Source organism: Archocentrus centrarchus, unplaced genomic scaffold (assembly GCF_007364275.1).
Source record: "Archocentrus centrarchus isolate MPI-CPG fArcCen1 unplaced genomic scaffold, fArcCen1 scaffold_24_ctg1, whole genome shotgun sequence".
Lineage (NCBI taxonomy): Eukaryota > Metazoa > Chordata > Actinopteri > Cichliformes > Cichlidae > Archocentrus > Archocentrus centrarchus.
The window spans coordinates 5,603,905-5,626,627 of record NW_022060254.1 but is presented as its reverse complement, the minus strand read 5'-3'; the positions used below and the strand labels follow the sequence as shown (position 1 = coordinate 5,626,627).

Genomic DNA, 22,723 nt, shown 5'->3' with positions numbered 1-22,723 from the left:
CATGGAAGTGCTTGTATGAATGGGGAAATGTAAACGTGCTGTGTAAGTGTTTTGAGTGCTCAGAGTAGAAAAGTGCTATATAAGAACAAGTCCATTTACCATTTAACTGGTGACCTCAGTCTGACCCTGGATCAGCCCACAGAGAGAGACACAGGAGAATACAGATGTGAGTTGTGAGTGTCTGACAGTCATGTGTCTCCTCTGCAGGGTGAAACAATGATCAGACTCCACAGATGGATTATTCTCCATTGATTATCACAGTGTTTGAGGATGAAACCAGGCTTGTAGAGAGTGCATTCATGCAGTAAGAAGCAGCCTGAAGTGAGTTACAAACTCCTAAATCAGTTATTTTAAAAGTCCCGTCTCAGAGAACATGCATTACTAACAGAATAATAAACTTGTATTTAGCTTTGTATCCACACACAAACCCTGCAGCCCTGCTGGGACTCTATATGAGAAAGCAAATATTGGTTGAATTGGACATTAAACCTTTTTTTAATATCCAGGTTCTCCGCACCTGCTCTTTCTTTTCTGTTCAAGCTTTGTTGGCTCATTTTCACTGGATCTGTTCACACTGCTCCAGAGTTTTACTGCCATGGAAAATAAATCAACAACTATACAAAAAAAAAAAAATCATACCAGCTCTGAATCTTTGTGGACATGGATATCATGCTGATTATTTAACTTGCTTACAGGAAACACAGGCGGGGTGGAGGGGTCATGAGTTTACATCAGAGACTTCTCTATCTCTCCCTCCATCTGTGTCACCTTCCTGTGTTGTGATGTTTGGACTCACCACTCTGCCTGGTTTGGTTTCTGCTTCTCCTTGTTTAGGGGGCTGAGCTGCTTTTATTCCTGGTTATAGATTAAGAAATTATATAAAGACATAAAATATTTTTTAAAATGTGCCTCTTCACACACATTTGTTAGAATCACTGATCACCGTCTGTGAAACCGAAAGTAAACTTTCCTTTGTGCGTCAAAGAGCGTGAGGTGTGGTTTGGAGCTGCAGGTGTATCCAGGTGTGCGTTCGTTCGGTCAGCGGAGGATTTACCGGGATTTTGTGGCGGTTTCAGCCCTTTAAAACAGGATGAAGATGTTGGCGGTGTTCCTGCTCTTCCTGAAAGGTAAGAAGCTCCGTGTGAGCCCGTTTGTTCACCTGCTGCAGCTCCGCAGTCTCAGTCCTCTGAAGGCGGAAGCGTCAGGCTGAGGCGCAGCTCACTCTGAGATCATTCAAGCAGTGGCGGAAAATACCGATTTCATGCTACGCTGCTTTAACTGCGAAAGTACGTAGGAGGCTCTGAAACAGACCAGGACCCGGACTAACAAGCTGCAGGCAGAGATCGGATCCTTCCGACCTGGCAGAGCTCAGTAACCGGGCTAAAGGAGTTCCGGTAGGAATTCTCGACCCTGCGTTCCGAGTCTGAGCCGAGCTGATTCAGCCTCTGAGCTCCGACCGGCGCTCCACCAAATGCGTTTAGTAGCTCAGGACCGGCTCTGCGTTTATCCACCGATAAACAGCATCGGTGACCCACAACAACTGCTGGCGGTGTTTCAGCAGCCGCTGCCACAAACCATGAAGTAAACAGATGAAGCATTCACACACACACACACAGACATATATATATATATATATATATATATATATATAGCTAAGTAGTTGTATCAATATCTGCATGTACTGAGTTGCCTATCAAATGAAATGAATTCAGTATATTTGTCATGAAACAAAGAGCTGCACATTTCTAATTTCTGATTTTTAATGTGGTCTCATTCAGAAGAAATAAAGGAAAAGCTTGATTTACATTTTCATGTTTAACATCTGCACTCAACCGTCTCAAATTATTTAAAGACTTTAAATCTGAACTTATTTAATAACTGAACATTTTTAGGCAATCACTTATTTCTTTGTGTTCAGTGACAGAAGTGAGCTCTTGCCTGTCCTGCCAGAATTTTAAGTGTGGGCTTGAATGTAGTCAGAGTCAGTCCCAACTATCAGTTTATCTCCTCTGTCTCGCCCGGCTGTGTCTCTTGCTATGTGTCACTATATTTCCTTCTATTGTTGTCTTTTCCTGGCCAAACTCTCGTCCGGCCTCGCTTTGTTCCAAAGTTTACCGACAGGCTGGAACCAGTTTGGTGGTATCACGTGGTATAGCCAAACTCGCATGCGATTGGTCAGTGGGTTTCCTTGGCTTCACAACTACCGTAAGTACTGTAAAAGCTGCGCCGGTAAACCGGAAAGCGCTCAAGAAGATTTTAAGTGATCATTTCTGTTTTGGTATTAGGTTTCAGTCCGCATGACACATCACTTCGGTCCGGATCTGGACCGAGGTCCGCCTATTAGTGACCTCTGATTTATAGGAATAGTTTATCTACCCACCACTGTACAGAATATAATTTCAACCAAATGAAACTTGTACAGATGAGTATATCTTGTAATAGAGAATTGTATCTATGATACTATGAGCCTTCCATTCAGTCAGTCACGTTTAACACAGATAGAGCAGAATGTCAAAATTTCCATGACAGTCTCACCAGGTTTTGTCTCGATTGTCGTGTCTTTCGGTTTACTTCGTTTGTTTGTTTTTTGTCACATTTATTTGTTTTTATGTTTTGTTTTATTGTATTTATTTTATCAGTGCATGGTTTCATCTTGTTTTTAGCTAACCTGTAAAGCACTTTGGTCAGCTTTGCTTTTTAATGTGCTCTAGAAATAAAACTGACATAATGCAGATAAAGCTTCATTTAAGTTTCTTTATTCAGGTTTGTGACAGTGCTGGTCAACAGTTCAGTGGTCACACAATAAACTCTCTTTATTTTCTTTGTATATATTTTGTGCTGCTTTCATTGTTGAAATGAAATATGTGTGTCTGTGTTTATGGGTGATTTGTCAGTAGATCAGCTCCCATTTTAAATATTTAAAGGTTAAATGCTCATTTCACTGATTTGAGTGTTGATGATTTAGCTTGATTGTTTCTTAGTGTGGTTGTAAAACTGGTCACAGAAAATGATTCTACTTCCAGTTCATCATTTCAACACTGGTTCAAACCCCAAAAATCTATTTGTGTTTCTGTTTGTGTGTCCTCACAGTTTCCCAGCATGCCCTGGCTGTGCTGTTGGAGGTGAATGAGGGGGAAAGGTCTGTCCTGCTGTCCTGTATATACTTAGGTTTTATACCTGAGGACCCCGCAGTGATGTGGACTCGCGAAGATCTGGATCCCAAATCTGTGCACCTACGAGGAGAAGGAGGAGATGATCTTAGAGGACAAAACCGGCATTACAGCGGACGCACATCAATGAGTCCTTACGCTCTGATCACCAAAGACTTCAGCCTCACTCTGAGGAACCCCATAATGACCGACAGCGGCAGCTACACCTGCTCCATCAGTGCTGGAAGAGAAGAACGGAGACTGAGAGACATCCAGCTGCAGGTCAAAGGTCAGAAGCAAACTCCAGAACCTGCTGTGCTTAAAGGTCATGAGTCAATACTGTAGGCAAAGGTCAGAGGTTAAACTGAAGCAAAGTGTTTCCTAAAGTGTTCTGAAAGTGTTGATGAAACCAGCAGCAACATTTACCACATATCTGACCTCAGTGGAAACAGCACAATATGAACAAACAGCAGGAGATGATCTTACAGCTGGAACATCAGGTCTTTCAGCTTGTGTGCAGAAGTGTGTGCTTAGCTCAGGGAGCTTCAACACTCACACTTCTGTAAATGTATTTACAATTATCAGCTGACTTTGTTTGGTTTTATAGAAGGGTGTCGAACTCAGTGTTTTTATGCCAACCAGTTTGTAGAGTTGAAGGATATTAGTATATTATTACTGGGTACAGGACGGGGTCAGAGGTCAGGAGTGTAGATCCTCAGCTGGGCTCCAGTTCCCATCAGTGTGACTGCTGCTGCTTCTACAGCTCATATTGTGGTTTATTGTCCTCTCAGACCAGCAGGTGGAGGTGAAGGTGGAGGAAGGCTCAGAGTCTGTCATCCTGCCCTGCAAAACAACACCTGACCTGCCTGAGGACACCAGGGTGGAGTGGACTCGCTCTGACCGAGGACTAATGATGGTCCATGTGTATTTAAACAGAAGTGACCACCTTATGGCTCAGGATGACTTTTACACAGACCGAACGAAGATGAATGAAGACCTGCTGAGAACTGGAGACCTCAGTCTGACCCTGAAACAGCCCACACAGAGAGACACAGGAGGATACATCTGCACCATCTACAGGGACAAAGACATCCTGAGACACAAAGTAGTGCTGCAGGTCAAAGGTCAGTGATGCAGATACAGACCAGAGGTCAGAAATGCAAACACACATCAGAAGTCAGTGCTGTAATGTATATGCTTGTTTGTTTGTTTGTTTGTTTTTATGTTTCTCCACAGAACCATTTCCACCCCGGTCCAGAGCTCTCCTAGTTCTCCCCTTTCTTCTTCTGGTTTCTGGAGGTCTTTTATTTTATTTTCGGCACTATTTTATGTCAGGTGAGTCTCACCGACTACACTACCCATAATGCAGATGGTTAACTTTATAGCGTTAGGCAATTGCTGCTGAAGCACCTGTTACATGCCCCTACTATATACCTGCCATGAACAGCTGTTTAAACCAAGTGTTTCACTGCTGAGGCAGCTAATCAGAGGAACTTTGAATTACCATAATTATGTGACTGTTTGTCCTATCAGAAAAATTCAAACAGTCTCTGAAAGCTGAGAAATGTGACCATCAGACCTGCTGATGATGTCATCATGTTGTACTTTGTTGTCCTCTCAGGTTACAAGGTGGAGGTGGACTCAGGGGTGGAGTCTGTCCAGCTGCCCTGCAAAACCATAGTTCACCTGCTGAAAGATGCTAAAGTGGAGTGGAAGGACAGAGACAGCAGGAAGGTCCACATGTATCAGAGCAGCTCTGATCAGCCTGGAGAACAGGACGACTTTTACAGAGACCAAACGAAGGTGAAGAGAAACCTGCTGAAAACTGGAGACCTCAGTCTGACCCTGAAACACCCCACAGACAGAGACACAAACACCTACACCTGCACCGCCTACAACAAGAGGGGAAACATCCTGATGAAGAAAGAAGTGCTGCTCACTGTCAGAGGTCAGTGTTGTAGATACAGGTCAGAGGTCATGATGGTGGTTCAGTATCAGTCAGCTCCATCCAATAATTTTACAGTGTTAGCATGTCTGATGTTTGTGGCTGTTTCTTTGATTTTCTACCAAATGTAAAAGCTTGAGCAGATGAACTGTTGGACTAAATGCTCATATTTGTGTCCAAAGCTCTTTGAAGCAGCCGAAACAGCGACTGCTGTCAGTTAAAGATGTCTGTCTTTATTGGACAGTCCAGTGAGAGAGAGAGACAGGAGAGCAGGGAGACAGCTGTTAGTGATAGATCAGAGCTGGATGCACTTCTGAATGCTCGTCTTGTGTGCAAACAGACAGAGCTGCTTTCATCAGAGAGGAAGTTGAACAGGTGGAGGCTCAGCAGCACTTTCACATTAACATCTGTGAGAAATCTCTTGGTTGACTGAATGTATGAAGTTGAAGCAGCTGTGTTTCTGATCCACCACCTTCATGTTTCCTTCATATTTGAACCCCCTGTAGATACTGACAGGTAACCATGTCACACAGAGCTCAGCCTTTGAATCCAGCTGTGAGTTTGGATTTCACATTGAATCTACTGTTTCAAATCCAGCTGTAGGCCTGTGTTTGTGAGCTCATTGACAGCAGTTTCTTTAGACCTGCTGCTCCTCACAGGACAGCCACTACAATCATCTGATGTTATAGAATATGATGCATTACTGCACATTCAACACCATAGAAAGGATTTCCAATGAGCTCAGCCTGAAACATGTGCAGCAGTAATATTGCTCCATATCACTCTGATGCCAAAATCTTTATGCACAATAACTACTTTGACTTTGGATACTTTATGTACAGTTTGGCAGTACTGCAGTTTTGTGTGCAGTCAGGTGTTTTCATAGTGTTTTCTTGCTGTTTTGCCTAAAGGAACGCTTCTATCAGATTGTTCCAAATGTTTTCATATTGAGCTGTGATGAAGTGAGTGTGACAGAAACACTCAGACTGTGTTTCTGTGCTTCATCAAGTCCAATCTGCTCCTCACAGACTGAATAAAGTCCTGTCCCACTAACAGCAGCTCCAACAGTCTGTTCACTGCTTTCTTCCTGTCAGTCTTCATCTTTCTGCTGCGTCTCCTCTTCACACTGAACACTTTCTATCTAACAGTGAGCTCCCAGTGAAGCAGCAACATTCAGCCTGTTAGAGGCAACACAAATGTCTCCATCCAAGCTCATGTTGTGCTTTGCTGTCCTCTCAGTCCCCCAAGTGGAGGTGGATTCAGGGGTGGAGTCTGTCCAGCTGCCCTTCAAAACCACAGTTCACCTGCCTGAAGATGCTAAAGTGGAGTGGACGGGCAGAGACAACATGAAGGTCCATGTGTATCAGAGCGGCTCTGACCAGCCTGGAGAACAGGACCAGGATTACAGAGACCGAACAGAGATGAATGAAGACCTTCTGAGAACTGGAGACCTCAGTCTGACCCTGAAACACCCCATAAATGAAGACAGAAACATCTACATCTGCACCGTCTACAACAGGGAGAGAAACATCCTGATGAGGAAACAAGTGCAGCTGAAAGTCAGAGGTCAGTGCTGCAGATACAGGTCAAAGGTTTCTTCTCTGAAATGTTTTAATTTGAATCTAGTTTCATTTCCTTCAAATAATCTGAATTCTTTGATGTTTTTTCTCTAAAAGCAAAAAATGTGAGGTAGAGTGTCAGTGCCTGTTTTTATTTGTGAAGGAGGACACCTAAAACATTTAAATTAAAACATTTAATGTATTAAAGAATCAGAAGAAATCACATGTACATGTGACCAATCTTGTTCAGAGACACAGGCCTTTCCAGCAGCTGCCTGTGCTCCCTCCCCAGGAGAGCACTGCTCTAAGCTAAACATAACAGTTTTATACTACAAGCACCATCAATTCAAAAACAGTTGCAGAGAGCCGTGGTTTAGACTTGGCCTTCTCAGATTGGTTCATCCAGTGGTTGTTCCAGCATCATGGCACAAGCTTCTCCAGTCAGGAATAAAAGCTCCATAAAAGACACACACACACCTTCCCCTCTCACATGCTCCTAATCATGACTTGGCAGTTTTATTCTCCTTAGCAACAGAGTACGATGACCTACACACACCCTTCACTCCTCAGACACAGATGTTCATGTTTTGGCAAAACCTTTGAGGACAAGATAAACATATTCTTCTCTGAGACCGAGAAGGTCATAAACAAGATAAACATAATTCCAAAAGTCTGTGTAGATTCTCAGTCATCCAGGTCATAGTAGTCTCTGGAGCTTGAAAAAGGCGACTGGACTTCTTTTTGTTTCTTGAAGACGTTTCACCTCTCATCCGAAAGGCTTCTTCAGTTCTCAACCAAATGGTGGAGAGACCCAGGTATTTAAACCCCTGTGGGCGTAGTCCCCTGGAGGTGGTTATGACCCTCTATTGATCATGTGCGTGAACACATGTGCCCAGGTGTGAAGGGGGCGTGGGTCATATTTAATCAGTGGTTTCAGTTGAAACCAATTTAGGACTCCGCTCCATTGTTTCCTGTGGCCTATTGAGGTCACTGGAACAAAGGTGTGAATGGGGGTTGAGACGTCTGGGAAGGGAGCTCAGGACAGCACTGTAAGCGGGGGAAAGTTGGTGACGTAATCCACCTCCTCTGTTCAATGATGGTTGTTCACAGTGGACATAGATGGCTTCTTTCACTCCTCTTTCAAACCATCTGTTTTCCCTGTCCAAAATGTGAACATTGGCATCCTCAAAAGAGTGCCCTTTTTCCTTCAGATGCAGATGTACTGCTGAATCTTGTCCTGTCGAGGTGGCTCTTCTATGTTGTGCCATTCGTTTGTGAAGAGGCTGTTTGGTTTCACCAATGTAGAGGTCCGAGCACTCTTCACTGCACTGAACAGCATACACTACATCGCTGATCTTGTGTTTGGCGGGTTTGTCCTTGGGATGAACCAGTTTTTGTCTTAGGGTGTGACTTGGTTTGAAGTATACTGGGATGTCATGCTTGGAGAAAATTCTTCTGAGTTTCTCTGACAAGCCTGACACATATGGGATGACAATGTTTTTCTTCTTGTCCTTCCTATTCTCTGTAGTTTGTGTTTGGCCTTCATTCCTGTGCATCTTAGCTGATTTGATGAACCAGCTAAGATGCACCATATCTGTACCAGTGGCACCTAGCCACTGGTACAGATATGTAGATGACACCTGGGTCAAAATCAAAACCCAAGAAGTAGAAGCCTTCACTCGTCACATTAACTCAGTGGATAAATACATACGTTTTACCAGGGAGGACACCAGAGATAACAAGTTACCATTCCTGGACTATGCGGTGCTTATCGAGGAAGATGGAAGCCTCAACATTGAAGTTTACCGGAAGCCCACACACACAGACCAGTATCTCCTCTTTGACTCCCACCACCCTCTGGAACACAAACTTGGGGTGATCAGGACCCTACAACACCGTGCGGAAAGTGTTCCCTCTAAGGCAGAAGGGAAGCATAAGGAACACACACACATTAAGAAAGCCCTCAAAACATGCGGTTACCCCAACTGGGCCTTCATCAAATCAGCTAAGATGCACAGGAATGAAGGCCAAACACAAACTACAGAGAATAGGAAGGACAAGAAGAAAAACATTGTCATCCCATATGTGTCAGGCTTGTCAGAGAAACTCAGAAGAATTTTCTCCAAGCATGACATCCCAGTATACTTCAAACCAAGTCACACCCTAAGACAAAAACTGGTTCATCCCAAGGACAAACCCACCAAACACAAGATCAGCGATGTAGTGTATGCTGTTCAGTGCAGTGAAGAGTGCTCGGACCTCTACATTGGTGAAACCAAACAGCCTCTTCACAAACGAATGGCACAACATAGAAGAGCCACCTCGACAGGACAAGATTCAGCAGTACATCTGCATCTGAAGGAAAAAGGGCACTCTTTTGAGGATGCCAATGTTCACATTTTGGACAGGGAAAACAGATGGTTTGAAAGAGGAGTGAAAGAAGCCATCTATGTCCACTGTGAACAACCATCATTGAACAGAGGAGGTGGATTACGTCACCAACTTTCCCCCGCTTACAGTGCTGTCCTGAGCTCCCTTCCCAGACGTCTCAACCCCCATTCACACCTTTGTTCCAGTGACCTCAATAGGCCACAGGAAACAATGGAGCGGAGTCCTAAATTGGTTTCAACTGAAACCACTGATTAAATATGACCCACGCCCTCTTCACACCTGGGCACATGTGTTCACGCACATGATCAATAGAGGGTCATAACCACCTCCATGGGACTACGCCCACAGGGGTTTAAATACCTGGGTCTCTCCACCATTTGGTTGAGAACTGAAGAAGCCTTTCGGATGAGAGGTGAAACGTCTTCAAGAAACAAAAAGAAGTCCAGTCGCCTTTTTCAAGCTCCAGAGAATAATTCCAAAAGGCAGCGAAGTTGGTCTGACACTATCTTTCTGTCGCTCTCTGTCTAATGTATTATTTAATTGTCTGTTATTTTCTTCAGTCACTGTTTATTAATTAATTTACTGGAGTTTACTTTTAAACATTTGTCATTTTGTTCATTGAGTAAAAATTAAAAACCCCAACTGGAGCAACTGTGTGTTTAAATCAGTGATTCTCACATCCAGGCCTCATGGCCTGGTGTCCTGCAGCTTTTAGATGTGTCTCTGCTTCAACACACCTGAGTCAAAACTAGAAGTCATTAGCAGGACTCTGGAGAACTTGACTGCATACTGAGGAGGTAATTCAGCCATTTTATTCAGGTGTGTCGGATCAGGGACACGTCTAAAAGCTGCAGGACGCTGGGCCACAAGGCCTGGATTTGAGGATCACTGTTTAAATGAACAGAAGATGATTAGAAAGGCAGTTTCAATGATCAACAATTCCAAATAAAATCCTCTGACATGATTTTAGTTTGGATCAAATCAATAGTTTTGTTAGTTGAGTCCAAATCAGTCTAAATGTATAAATACCAAGAGTTTGAAAGCTGCTGAGATCATTCAAACACTGTGATCCATCATTTGGATGGTGTCAAAGGTCAGGGTAGAGAAACCATCATTCTGAGGCTTTTATTGTGAAGTCCAACAGTAATGAGAGTGAAAATGATGTTTGCTGATCCAGAGGTGCCCATGGGGTCTTTGTGGCTGGATGAAAAGGTTTGTAGGCCTTAAATATAGAAAGTCAACTCATTGGCCGGCTGCTACACACTGGAAAACTAGGAAAAGTTTTCTTGATTCCTTTTCAAATTGATATGAAGTGTTGAGATGCAAAAAGCTCTGTGTGTCTGACATGCTTTGTTTGAAATGACCTTCAGTCAGTTCACAGCTTTTTGTTTTTTGCAGTAAATGCTGCTCTGTCCATGTGAGTCCAGCTCTTTGGACAGGACACAGAAAACAGTTCAAAATCACTAAAGATGCTGGAAACATGAAAAATGATGAAAGCAGAATTCAAAATGAAACCCTGAACTAAATGATCAGCATAAGCACACAGTACGGTGTGACTGTGGCTCAGGAGGCAAGGAGGCAAGGTTGCAAGGTTGGCGGTTCAATTCCTGACTGCACCAGTTTGCATGCCAAAGTATCCTGTGTTGCTCTCTGATGCAATTGCCAGAGTATGAATGTGTGTGAATGTTAGATAGTAAACACTTAGCTGTTGAAGGAAGTGTTTCTATGAATGGCTAAATGCAAACGTGTTGTGTAGAAAAGTGCTATGTAAGAGGTAGCCCATTCACCACTCCAACTACAGCACTTGACAAGTAACAAGAGGAACAATAACTACACCACTCACTGTGCTCACAATACATAAAGATATCAATATATCAGTATCAGATTCATATCCAATCATATGATGGATCACAAGTCAAATGTTACATTTTTAAACAGGTTGAATTTGGGGTGATTGGGACATCAGATTGAATGGGACAAAATAACTACAGGATTTATTTTACTGCCAAATGGCTTCATTGTAGAGTAAAACAGCTGTGAAACCACATAATCTAAACTGCCTCTGCTTATCAGTGTGGTGTGGTGTAGGTGGGTGTGGTAAGCATCCATCAGGAAGCTAACCCTTAAAAGCACTGAGTAAAGGCTGAGTAAAGTGACATCAGCTAATGATGCTTAACAGCAGAGACTGATGGATTTGATGAGACCATGAGAGCGGCTTCAGTTCCTCATCAGAAAGAGTCTGACAGAAGCTCCTCCCTCTGTTCCCCAGTAGGCTTCCAATAGACTGCTGCAGATTCCTGAGAGTTCAAAGGAAACTTTACAAACACCCAAATAAAGCTCCAAACTCTTGAAGAGTCTCAATTATAAGTTTGAATTAAGAATACAAATACCTTTTATTAGTCCCACCATGGGGAAATTACAGTTAACAGAACACCCATCCAAGAAATACAAACAGGGGAGACAGGTGTCTGAGGTCATGCAGCCGTTTTACCGGCTGCATTAAAGATCACAAAGAGCTCTTTCAAACTACACATGACTCATTAAGAACTGTACATTTATGTTTTTCATAGTTTATCGTCCAATAATATAAAAGGACAAACTGATGTAAAAACTCTTCACCTCTTTTTAATAAAAAAATAACGTCTTTTGTCCTGAGAGATATAACACAGTTCAGACCTACCAGTCTTAATGGTCCAAAAACATAAAACCTTCAAGTTTCAGAGGGCTTCAGTTCAGCTTTTCATTGGTCCAGTCAGTGTGGCAATAGAAGTTACTGTGAGAATTTTCAATGTGCTATCAAAGCGCATCAAAACAATCAGGTCCAAATGACAAGATTCAGATGGGATGAAGAGAAAATCCATCTCCAGTGTTATTTAGGACTAGTTCATATAGACCCTGTTAAGTGTGACTATTTTATTTTGGTAGCGCCCTTGCTCATTAGATGGGGAATGTTGGTTGACGCTTTACGGTACGTCGGAGTGTGACATCATTATGTTCATGTGTTTGTTCTCACAATGGTAACCGTTAACAAAGGGGATCGGATGGAGAAACCTATGCTGTATATGTGTTGTTTGAGAGGCTGTATTGACGGAGCCTGTTCGGTTTAATAAATATGCCTATAAGCTAAAAGGAAATGGAGTCACGTCTCGCTTGTCCATCCACACGCAAGAAAGAAGGCTGCACAACCAAGCTCAACAGACCCATTTACTGTTTGTAAACAATGATGACATAGGTAGCGATGCGCGCGCATTTTGGAAACGGAAGTACGGCGGAGTTCAATAGTGTTTCAATGTACGAGAATGGATTATCAACGAAAGATCGTGAAAACTACCTGCAAAAATTAATTTTGACAACCAGCAACTGACTCCGATCCCTGTGGTATGTTAGCAAGCGGCCCAGTATCCGTGGGCGGATATATGTGTATTTAGTGGAGAAACCCAGCGTATATACCTGAGAGAAGTTGCAGCGCATATAAGTCACTGGATGCTTACAATTATGTTTGCGGCCGTGTACCGAACATCAAATATCATGACACAGTGTCTGAGTTTCGTGTCTTGAAGGCAGAAGTTCTTCCAAGTCAAAGACAAGGAAACAGGAGCGCTGTGTATGAGGCTCGGGCCATTGTAAACAAGTCAGAGAACTACGTCCTCACAGCAGATTGTACCTGCATGGCAGCGTCAGTACTTCATCAAACTGCTTTTCTAGCTTGTTAAGAGTTTTCCAGCTGCAGATATTATTGATTTACAATGAAAAAAATATATATATACTGTTCCAGTCACACTGTGAGACTCGCTCAACCATTCATATGTGAGTCTGCTCGAACTTTTGGCTGGCACTGCATTTTGTAATCTATAGTGCGATTAAATATTAATTTAAAAATCAGGACTCTCTGAGTCCAGCAATGCCTCACCTGTAAATAGCCAGCTACACTACAGTTTAAAAGCCAAATAGCCTACCAGCTAATGCTGTTTACTTTAGATACCTGACATCCCGGTATAAACAACGGAAAATAAATAACTTTACCGGATATAAAATGGGCGCTTCAAACACGAGCATTTCTGATCCTCTCCTCAGTCCAATTTTTATCAATACATTTGATGGCTTGCAACCACAGACACCTCCGTTTTCTCTTAAACAGCCGTGATCCCGTGGGATTCAGTACAACTTCAGTACTCTAGCTGCAGCATTTTGGATCAGCTGAAGGCTTTACAGGGAGCTTTTAGGACAGCCTGATGATAATGAATTACAATAGTCCAGCCTAGAAGTAATAAATGCATGAATTAGCTTTTCAGCATCACTCTGAGAAAGGATGTTTCTAATTTTAGAAATATTGCTTAAATGCAAAAAAGCGGTCCTACATATTTGTTTAATATGTGCACTGAAGGACAAATCCTGGTCAAAAATGACTTCAAGATTTCCCAAAGTGTTACTGGAGGCCAAAGTAATGGCATCCAGAGCAATGTTCCCTCTAAGCTGCGCGCCTGCGCAATCGTGCACTGCTTGCACATTCTCAGCGCACAAGAAAATCTATGCAGCACAAAAAATTGAATCCAACATAAACCATAAACTAATTAGACCAATAAAATTTTACTTCCATACCATTTTGTAGTAAGTCTGTGAGTGTCAGGTGTTCAGCCAATGATATGATACGGTTCACTTACGCTATGCAGCCAATCATCGCATACTATTGTGTGTGCGTGCCTTGCCCATATGCACCGTGGCACCGTGCAGGTTAGCTAGGTAAGAACAGTGTGGTGGAGTTAAGAGACGCGAATGCTAACCCATTATCATGGCTAAGCGGACCGGCAGTGGGACATCCACTCACAAAGCCAAAATAAAAAAGAAATGCACTTCTTGTCGAACAAGCGGTGAAACTGGGTGAGATTTTTTCTTTTTCCAGGAAGAAAAGTTTGCTCTGCAAAACATGCAGCGAAGCCAAAGTAGCAAGCGAGTTTTCAGAGGGAAAAATGTGGACTGAATGGAAGTTGGGCTACCTTAATCGTCACATTCAGCCGAAAAGTCATTTGAATGCTGTTGGAATTGTAAGAAGACTCAAGATGGTACATTGGTACATTATTGCAGGAGAGCGCAAAACACTGAGAGAAAAGGAACGAGCTGTCACACAAAAAGAAATCTGACCCTTTATGGAGAGCCGTTTCATTCAAAATGAAATAAATGAATAAATAAATACTGCTATTGAAAAATTATTAATAAATATTCCATGAAATAAATATCCCCATGAAATAAAACATTTTTAAAATACATTTTCATTATTATTTTTATTATTTTATTTTAATTTATTTCAAGATTTATTTATTTTTATTTATTTATTTTATTTATTTTATAATGGATTTTTATTTTGTGACACTTTTATTTTGTAAAGCTATTTTACGTATTTCAGTGACTGTTATTTTTTAACCCCATTTTTCATTTGAAGCTCTTTTTATTTCATGTTCTTATTAAAATGAGGGGGCGGAGTTTTATCTGTGGGGCGGCGCTGGTCAGGAGTGGCGGACTTGGACCAGAGCGGAGGATAGCGGCCAAAAACTTTGAAAAATGAAAAATGTTTTAGTGACATAAATAAATAAAAAAAAAAAGATGTTTTCAGGTGAGAATGTAAATGTGTAAACCTCAAATATCAGCTCATTTTATCAAGATATCGCTTAATTGCAAAAAGTGCTCCGCTGTTTTCGGAGCTGTTCGTTGCCCCTGCTCTACCAGCAGCTCGCCTCATTGGCTGTGAGCTGACCGGCCTATCGAGGCGAGCTTTAGCCGGAGAGAACGTCCGACTGCGAGCACATCCTTTTCAAACCCCCGCTGGCTTTCAGCGCTGAGTGGAAGTTAAACACAGATATAACTCACTCAGATGATCTCTAACGGCTGGTGTTTGGTTTGTTTCAGTGTTTCATTTGTTCCTGAGCAAATCGGTTTGCCTGAAATTAAAGTTAAGCATCATAACTGGATAGTTTTATTCAACATTAATGTCTCACTTAATATAGTTAAAAATTAATAATTCCCTCAGCTGTATTCCTTGATGTTGAAATGTGTTATGCTTGTTTTAACAGCTTATTTTGAATTAAAGATTTAAAATTAAACCACAAAACGGAGCAAAAGTTTGTTCTCCGTTTAACCAGCTGTTTTTACACAGCTGTGCTTTGCACTGTCACAGTTGCTAGGCGACATGAGCTACGCAGAGGTGAGGGCAGGTGAGTCTGATGTGAAGACTAGACCGTCCAATTTCACAGCCGCTCACTTCCAGCCTTTGCGGTCTTCCTGCGAAGGACTGCGAAGGACCCGGTCTGCCGCGCTACCATTCCGTCAAGACGGTTAGCAGCTTCTCTCAATAAGTCTGAGATGCTTCTGTTTTCAGAAACTGTAAATCAGTTGAATAAATGTTTCTGATCTTTCTAATTTCTGCAAAAGGCCGCCAAAAAATTGGCATCAATTCTTGTCTTCTTCTCCTGCTTATTCTCCTGTTCGATATTTTGCAGGCTAGTTCCTGTTTTAAAATAATAATAAAAATAATAATGAAAATTTATTTTAAAAATATTTTGTTTTATTTCATGGGGATATTTATTAATAATTTATCAATAGCAGAATTTATTTATTTCATTTTGAATGAAATGGCTCCCCATAACCACAGCGTGCACATCCGATGTTGCTCACAGTGGTCCTCAGTGTGCTCAGTGAGCTTTTGTGTATGCCCAGACACATGAAAAATTAGAGGGAACATTGATCCGGAGTAAGTATCTGGTTTGACACCATGTTTCTAAGATTTGTGGGGCCGAGTACAAGAACTTGAGTTTTATCTGAATTTAGAAGCAGGAAATTAGAGGTCATCCAGGCCTTAATGTCTTTAAGACATTCCTGCAGTTTAACTAATTGATGTGTCATCTGGCTTCATTGATAGGTAAAGCTGAGTATCATCTGCATAACAATGAAAACTGATATGCAGATGATACTCAGCTTCTCAGTCAATACCCGGATCATCTGGACTCAAACAGGAAGACACCACAATCAGAGACAGCAAAGAGAAGTGGGTGTGGAACCTATCACACAGGATCCCCACTAAACCAGAACATGATGTCTTAGCCAAAGGGCTCAGTTTTCCTGTATCCCCACAACAGCTGCCCACGGTGAATCTCATCACAGCCACAAAATGCAATAAGGGTTAACAAACTAACACAACCTGAAGCTGAGCAAATCAGGATGTGCAAGAATTCCTCCATCCAAACTCATGATTCAAGAAAAGGAGACATCACAGCCCCGAGTAAGGATGAAAATATCAACATACGAGCAGCTGACAAGGGGAGGTACACCATTGTCCTACAGATACAGTCACTTCAGTCACAGTCAGATGGCTGACTCCAGTTACCAGCCGCTGGGAGTTCCCGCTCCTTTAGGCTTAAATATTTTCTCCTGCTGAAATATAAAAACTTAATCAATGTTGTATTTTTAAAACATAAACTAGATGGATAAAATTTTACTGTCAATTTGAAGATTCAAACATAGGATAGGGTTACCTGGGCCCCACCCTGGAGCCAGGCCTGGGGAGGGAACTTGAGGGAGACCGTCTGGTGGCCGGTCATTAGCCCATGGTGCTTGGCCGGGCGCAGCCCAAAAAGATGACATGGGCCCGCCCTCCTGTAGGGTCACCGCCCGCAGGAGGCATCATAGGGGTCGGGTGCTGTGTCTGTGGGGTGGTGGCCAAGGGGGAGGCCTGACCGATCCCCGACTATCGAGACTGGCTACTGGGACATGGAATGTCACCTCTCTGCTGGGGAAGGAGCCTGAGGCTAGTGTGTGAGGTTGAAAGATACAGTGGTATGAAAAAGTTTGGGCACCCCTGATAATTGTCATGATTTTCCTTTTATAAATCATTGGTTGTTTGGATCATCAATTTCAGTTAAATATGTCATATAGCAGACGAACACAGTGATATTTGAGAAGTGAAATGAAAATTATAGGATTTACAGAAAGTGTTCAATAATTTAAGCTTCCAGTAAGAAGACTTAAAACAATTAGAGACATGTGTTAAACAAAATTAGGCAGAACACAAGAACTTCACTTTTATTAAACTCCACTGATGATGACAGTCAGCAAAGCTAATAAAACTTTTACAGTACCAGGCCATCTGGTGTCAGTCCATTGTCCGTCCATCATTCATCAATTTTTCACTACATCTGCTGTTCCTCTGTCAGTTTTATTTGAAGTTTTATAAACCTTGTTACAAATACTCTTAATGTTCTTAAAGGAGATGGATTTTTGTTGTTTGACTTTTATTTTTTTAGGTTTTTTTAAAATTTCCTAGAAATTCAGTATTATCAATACGTAATCTGTCCTACACAGAGCTCAGCCTTTGATTCCAGGTATTATGTTATAGAATATGATGCATTAATGCACATTCAACACCATAGAAAGGATTTCCACTGAGCTCAGCCTGAAACATGTGCAGCAGTAATATTGCTTCATATCACACTGATGCCAAAATGTTTCTGCACAAAAAGTACTTTTACATTGCGTACTTTATGTACAGTTTGGCAGTACTGCAGTTTTGTGTGCAGTCAGGTGTTTTCATAGTGTTTTCTTGCTGTTTTGCCTAAAGGAACGCTTCTATCAGATTGTTCCAAATGTTCTCATATTGAGCCGTGATGAAGTGAGTGTGACAGAAACACTCAGACTGTGTTTCTCTGCTTCATCAAGTCCAATCTGCTCCTCACAGACTGAATAAAGTCCTGTCCCACTAACAGCAGCTCCAACAGTCTGTTCACTGCTTTCTTCCTGTCAGTCTTCATCTTTCTGCTGTGTCTCCTCTTCACACTGAACACTTTCTATCTAACAGTGAGCTCCCAGTGAAGCAGCAACATTCAGCCTGTTAGAGGTAACACAATTGTCTCCATCCAAGCTCATGTTGTGTGTGTTGTCCTCTCAGTCCCCCAGGTGGAGGTGGAGTCAGGGGTGGAGTCTGTCCAGCTACCCTGCAGGACCACAGAAAACCTACCTGAAGATGCTAAAGTGGAGTGGATGGACAGCTACATCTTTTACAAATACAACAGGAAAGTCCACGTGTATCAGAGCGGCTCTGACCAGCCTGAAGAACAGGACCAGGCTTACAGAGACCGAACGAAGATGAATGAAGACCTGCTGAGAACTGGAGACCTCAGTCTGACCCTGAAGTACCCCACAGATGGAGACAACAACACCTACACCTGCACCGTCTACAACAGGGAGGGAAACATCCTAATGAGGAAACAAGTGGAGCTGAAGGTCAAAGGTCAGTGCTGTAGATACAGGTCAAAGGTCAAAGAAGACAGTTAAAAATGTTTGACCATAAATTCCAAATAAAATCCTCTGACATGATTTTAGTTTGGATCAAATCAATAGTTTTGTTAGTTGAGTTCAAATCAGTCTAAATGTATAAATACCAAGAGTTTGAAAGCTGCTGAGATCATTCAAACACTTTGATCCATCATTTGGATGGTGTCAAAGGTCAGGGTGGAGCAGCCATCATTCTGAGGCTTTTATTGTGAAGTCCAACAGTAATGAAAGTGAAAATGATGTTTGCTGATCCAGAGGTGCCCATGGGGTCTTTGTGGCTGGATGCAAAGGTTTGTAGGTCTCCTTCTAAAGAGAAGCAGCTTGAAGCTCCAGAGGAGCAGAAGAAGAAGCTGAGGCTGCTGGAGGACAGACAGGAAAAGGAAATGAGCTTTATTTGGTCATCACACTCAAATATTCCCACTTTAGACACAGGAAACAAACTCAGCTGTGGACTGATGTTTTTCTCTGGTTAAAATGGCTTTATTGTCATTATATATCATATATAATAAAATTACAGGTGCTTCTCCCATTGTGCAGCTATAGAAGTATAAAGGTATATATTAATAGAATAGAATAAGATAAATAAAACACTTAGTACTCAAATGTTTGTTGTATTTACACAGCTAAGGATGAATATCACAGTAAGTAAATACACTTAACAAGAATATGAGTGTGGATGTATATGTATGATTGGATAAAGATATGTGTTGGATATTAGCAACAGTAGCAGCAGTTGGATACAGTAGGTACCAGTGATGGTATAGTTACCTTGAAAAAGATAATCTTACTACTCTTTTAAAACGTAAGTTAATTACTTTACTGATTACTTAAGTTTAGGATTAACTAAGTTACATTACAAGTTACTTTATTTATTTATTTGTTCATCAGCAGCTGGTGTTGTGCCAGAATCACCTATAATCTGTGAAGCATATATCAAACATATCTCTCATGAATGATATCAGGTCATTTTGAGTGAGAAACAGCTTTTCTGTCACAAAGTAAAAGCTGCACTCAGTTTTTGGCAAAGTGACTTTTATATATTCATATTTTATGGAGGTAAAAACTGTCTGACACTAAAAATGTCTTTTTAAACAGAAATCTGGCTCAGAAAGCTGCAGAAATCACAACAAATATAACATCACAGATCTATAAAGATATTTGAAGTGACCAAAAAGCTCTGGATTGATTATAATGTAGGTACAATAACACAGACTCCTAAAGATTGTTGGAAAACAGGTTATTTCTGCATTTTATATATAAGCCCTTCATAAATCATGCTGACTGCACTCTGTTTACCAATATAAGCAAAGACATTACACACAAAAACACACACATGCTGCTGCCCCAACATAAAAATGACAACCACGAAATGAGGGCGATTTAGCTGTGTTTAAGGGCAGCATTTCCTCTATTACACACTGTCCAACCGCACAGAGAGCACAGCTAACCTTGATATTGTCATCTTTAGCTGACACAAACTCACAATAGTGTCAGTATTTCAGCAGTATTTCCCTCTATTGTTTCTGTTTGTGTGTCTGTGTGCTGTTATTGTCCTCATGATGAAAGCGGGACTGAATTGTCGTATCAGTGAGACGTCACTTCCCGAGACGCAAGAAGAAAGCAAAAATACTCTTTGTACTGAGGAAAATGACAAAAATAGTAACACACAGTGACTTGGATAAGTTACTATAATCTGATTACTGGACTGTAAATAGTAACACATTAGATTACTCGTTAATAAAAAGATTAGAGTAATGTGTTACTGACACAATGTCTAAACAAAACTATTGCACAGAGTTGTAAACATGGAGGTAATGCTGATCCACATGATGGAGACACTGACAGATTAAATGTCCAGATCAGAGGTTGTGTAATGTTTTCATGGCTCAAGGGTAGAGGCAGTTTCTTAGCCTGGCTCCACGGGCTTTCATTGGCCAGAGGGCAACTGTTCAAACAGATGATGTGCTGGGTGGGAGGTTCATTGAGATCATCGTTGTTTCTGCTGGAATCATTATTGATCTCCATGAGCTGTTTCTGCCTGTAGGAGGCGCCACTCCATCACTTCATTCTGTGCACAACAACAGTCACATGATGCTACTCTGTGAGCACCAATCACACTTTGTACAGCTCAAGTTGTGTTTGTTGTCTTCTCAGTCTGTCAGGTGGAGGTGGAGGAGGGGGCGGAGTCTGTCCAGCTGCCCTTCAAAACCACAGAAAACCTGCCTCAAGCTACTAAAGTGGTGTGCTGGCATAATTCATATAGGACAGTCTACATTTATCAGTACGGCGCTGACCAGCCTGATGAACAGGACCAGTTTTACAGAGACCGAACAAAGATGAATAAAGACAATAAAGACCTGCTGAAAACTGGAGACCTCAGCTGGACCCTGAAACAGCCCACAGAGAGAGACAGTGGAGAATACAGATGTGGAGTCTGGATTCATGGATACATCATCAGACAAAAAACAGTGCTGCTCAAAGTCAAAGGTAGGTGTGTGTGTGTGTGTGTGTGTGTGTGTGTGTGTGTGTATGTGTGTGTGTGTGTGTGTGTGTGTGTGTGTGTGTGTGTGTGTGTGCCTGACTGTATTGTGTCTCCTCTGCAGGCAGAGCTCAGGTCCAGGATCAAACAGGGATCATCAGGAACAGAAGCAGCTCCATTGATCCGACTCCTCTGATGGCTGATCAATCAGACCTGTGATCACTTTAACTCACTATAATGGATTGTTGTCATTTGTCTTTGTGTCTCTGGCTGTTCTTGTGTGTCTGTGTGTCTTTGGGATATTGGATAGAGTCATGTGACCTCCCAGGGACTACAGATGGAAATGAGCAGTTTAGCTCCAATCTGGCAGCTTTCCATCTTCTACGTTTGTACTGATGTCCATGAACATGCACTGTCCCTGTGATATTAATGCAGATAAAAACAGCTGCTGACCTTTAACCTGATCCAGTGTTGTTCTTCTTCTGTGGTGTTTGTGATGGAGCAGCTGCTCCTGATGTGTTTGAGGATCAAAGCAGGGTTCCTGCAGCTTCAGCAAACTCACATTTAAGACCTTTGAAGACTTTTTAAGGTCACTCAGTGAAGTTTAGGAGCAGATTAACACTAACCACAAACACATCACTTCATTAGAGTTACTCATTTTCAGACTTATTGTGGTCACGTTTAACACAGAGTCACATTGTCTCGATAACCCGAAGCCCTGAAGGCGTCACAGTGAACATTTTAACTTTTCTACATAAAAATGGAAGAAATAAACAAATGAGCAGCTTTAATTCAAAGATTCTGCTGCTTTATTTTGAAAAGGTGTCATTTCCTGTCTGCAGCCAGAAGCCAATAGGAACGCAGGTATTTCATCATGCTTTAATCACACTGTCTGTTTACAGTCTGATGGATGTGATCAACAAACAGTTTAATTCCTGCATCACAAATGTGACATAACTTCCTCCAAGATATGTTTTGTGTTGGAGCAGAACTCACCTGAGACTCACCTGAGACTCACCTGTGTGGGCGATGCTGGTTTCCTGTTTGGATTCTGTCACAGAGGAGAAACAGGAACCTGAGGGGTCTGTAGGTGGGATTCCCTCTGGATCCAAAGTGTGAAGGAAAAAGTGGAACTACAGAGAAGACTTTATGTTCTATGTGTGACGTGAAGAGTGAACTCAGGGAGCAGATTTCTGACTGACAGGTGAAGAAGAGCAGGTAAAGAAACCTGATCAGTAGAAATGTTTGTCTGATTTGTGTAGATCTGATCAGGGTTTGTGTTTGTTTGGGCAGAATAATCAGAAGTTTCCTGAATTTTAAATCAAGTTTCATGTTTAGAGTTCTGAAAAATAAAAGTGGAAATGTGACTAAAAATAAATGAAAATCTGATCTGAGGTCAGTCACAGAAAGCCAGAATAAAGGAGGAGTTCCTCTGGATCATCTCTGCAGCAGCAGGAGCAAATCTGAGAGCCCGATCTCTATGTGAGGAATATTTAATTTACCTTTACAGGTGAAGTGTTCATTTACTGCTGTTTTATTAATGTCAGCTGGTTCTAAATGCAGCAGCTCATGTTCTCAACAGAACCTCTCCTATAGAACATATGACTCCTGTCCTTCAGCTTCACTGCCTTCTGTAAAATATTCATTATTTTGAAGATTCTGCTTCTTACTTTCAAATCTCTCCATAATGATAATCAGTGATTATGGAGAGGAGCGTCCTCATAAACAGTGTTGGGGGAGGTAATAAAGGGAGCTCTGAGGCTCCTTTCCTTCCTGTTAGAGGCTGCAGACACTTCAGGAAGTTCAGACATTACAGATCAGCTGTTGGACTGCTGTCTGTGACGTCACTCCACCGCCCTCTGCTGGACACAGATGACAACAC

General features: G+C 41.9%; 2 protein-coding genes across 2 annotated transcripts in view; both read left to right on the top strand.

Annotated features, from left to right (window-relative positions):
- The window catches only part of LOC115775636 (NLR family CARD domain-containing protein 3-like), an 866,494-nt gene that overhangs the window by 57,382 nt on the left and 786,389 nt on the right, over positions 1-22,723 (top strand). The window lies entirely within an intron of this gene.
- LOC115775782 (uncharacterized) lies at positions 995-21,281 on the top strand. The gene is made up of 9 exons (XM_030723314.1): positions 995-1,127; positions 3,091-3,438; positions 3,941-4,273; positions 4,386-4,484; positions 4,771-5,097; positions 6,334-6,660; positions 17,977-18,318; positions 20,517-20,849; positions 20,966-21,281. Exons 1-9 carry the CDS (start codon positions 1,091-1,093, stop codon positions 21,058-21,060), a joined length of 2,241 nt encoding a protein of 746 aa, XP_030579174.1. The 5' UTR covers positions 995-1,090; the 3' UTR covers positions 21,061-21,281.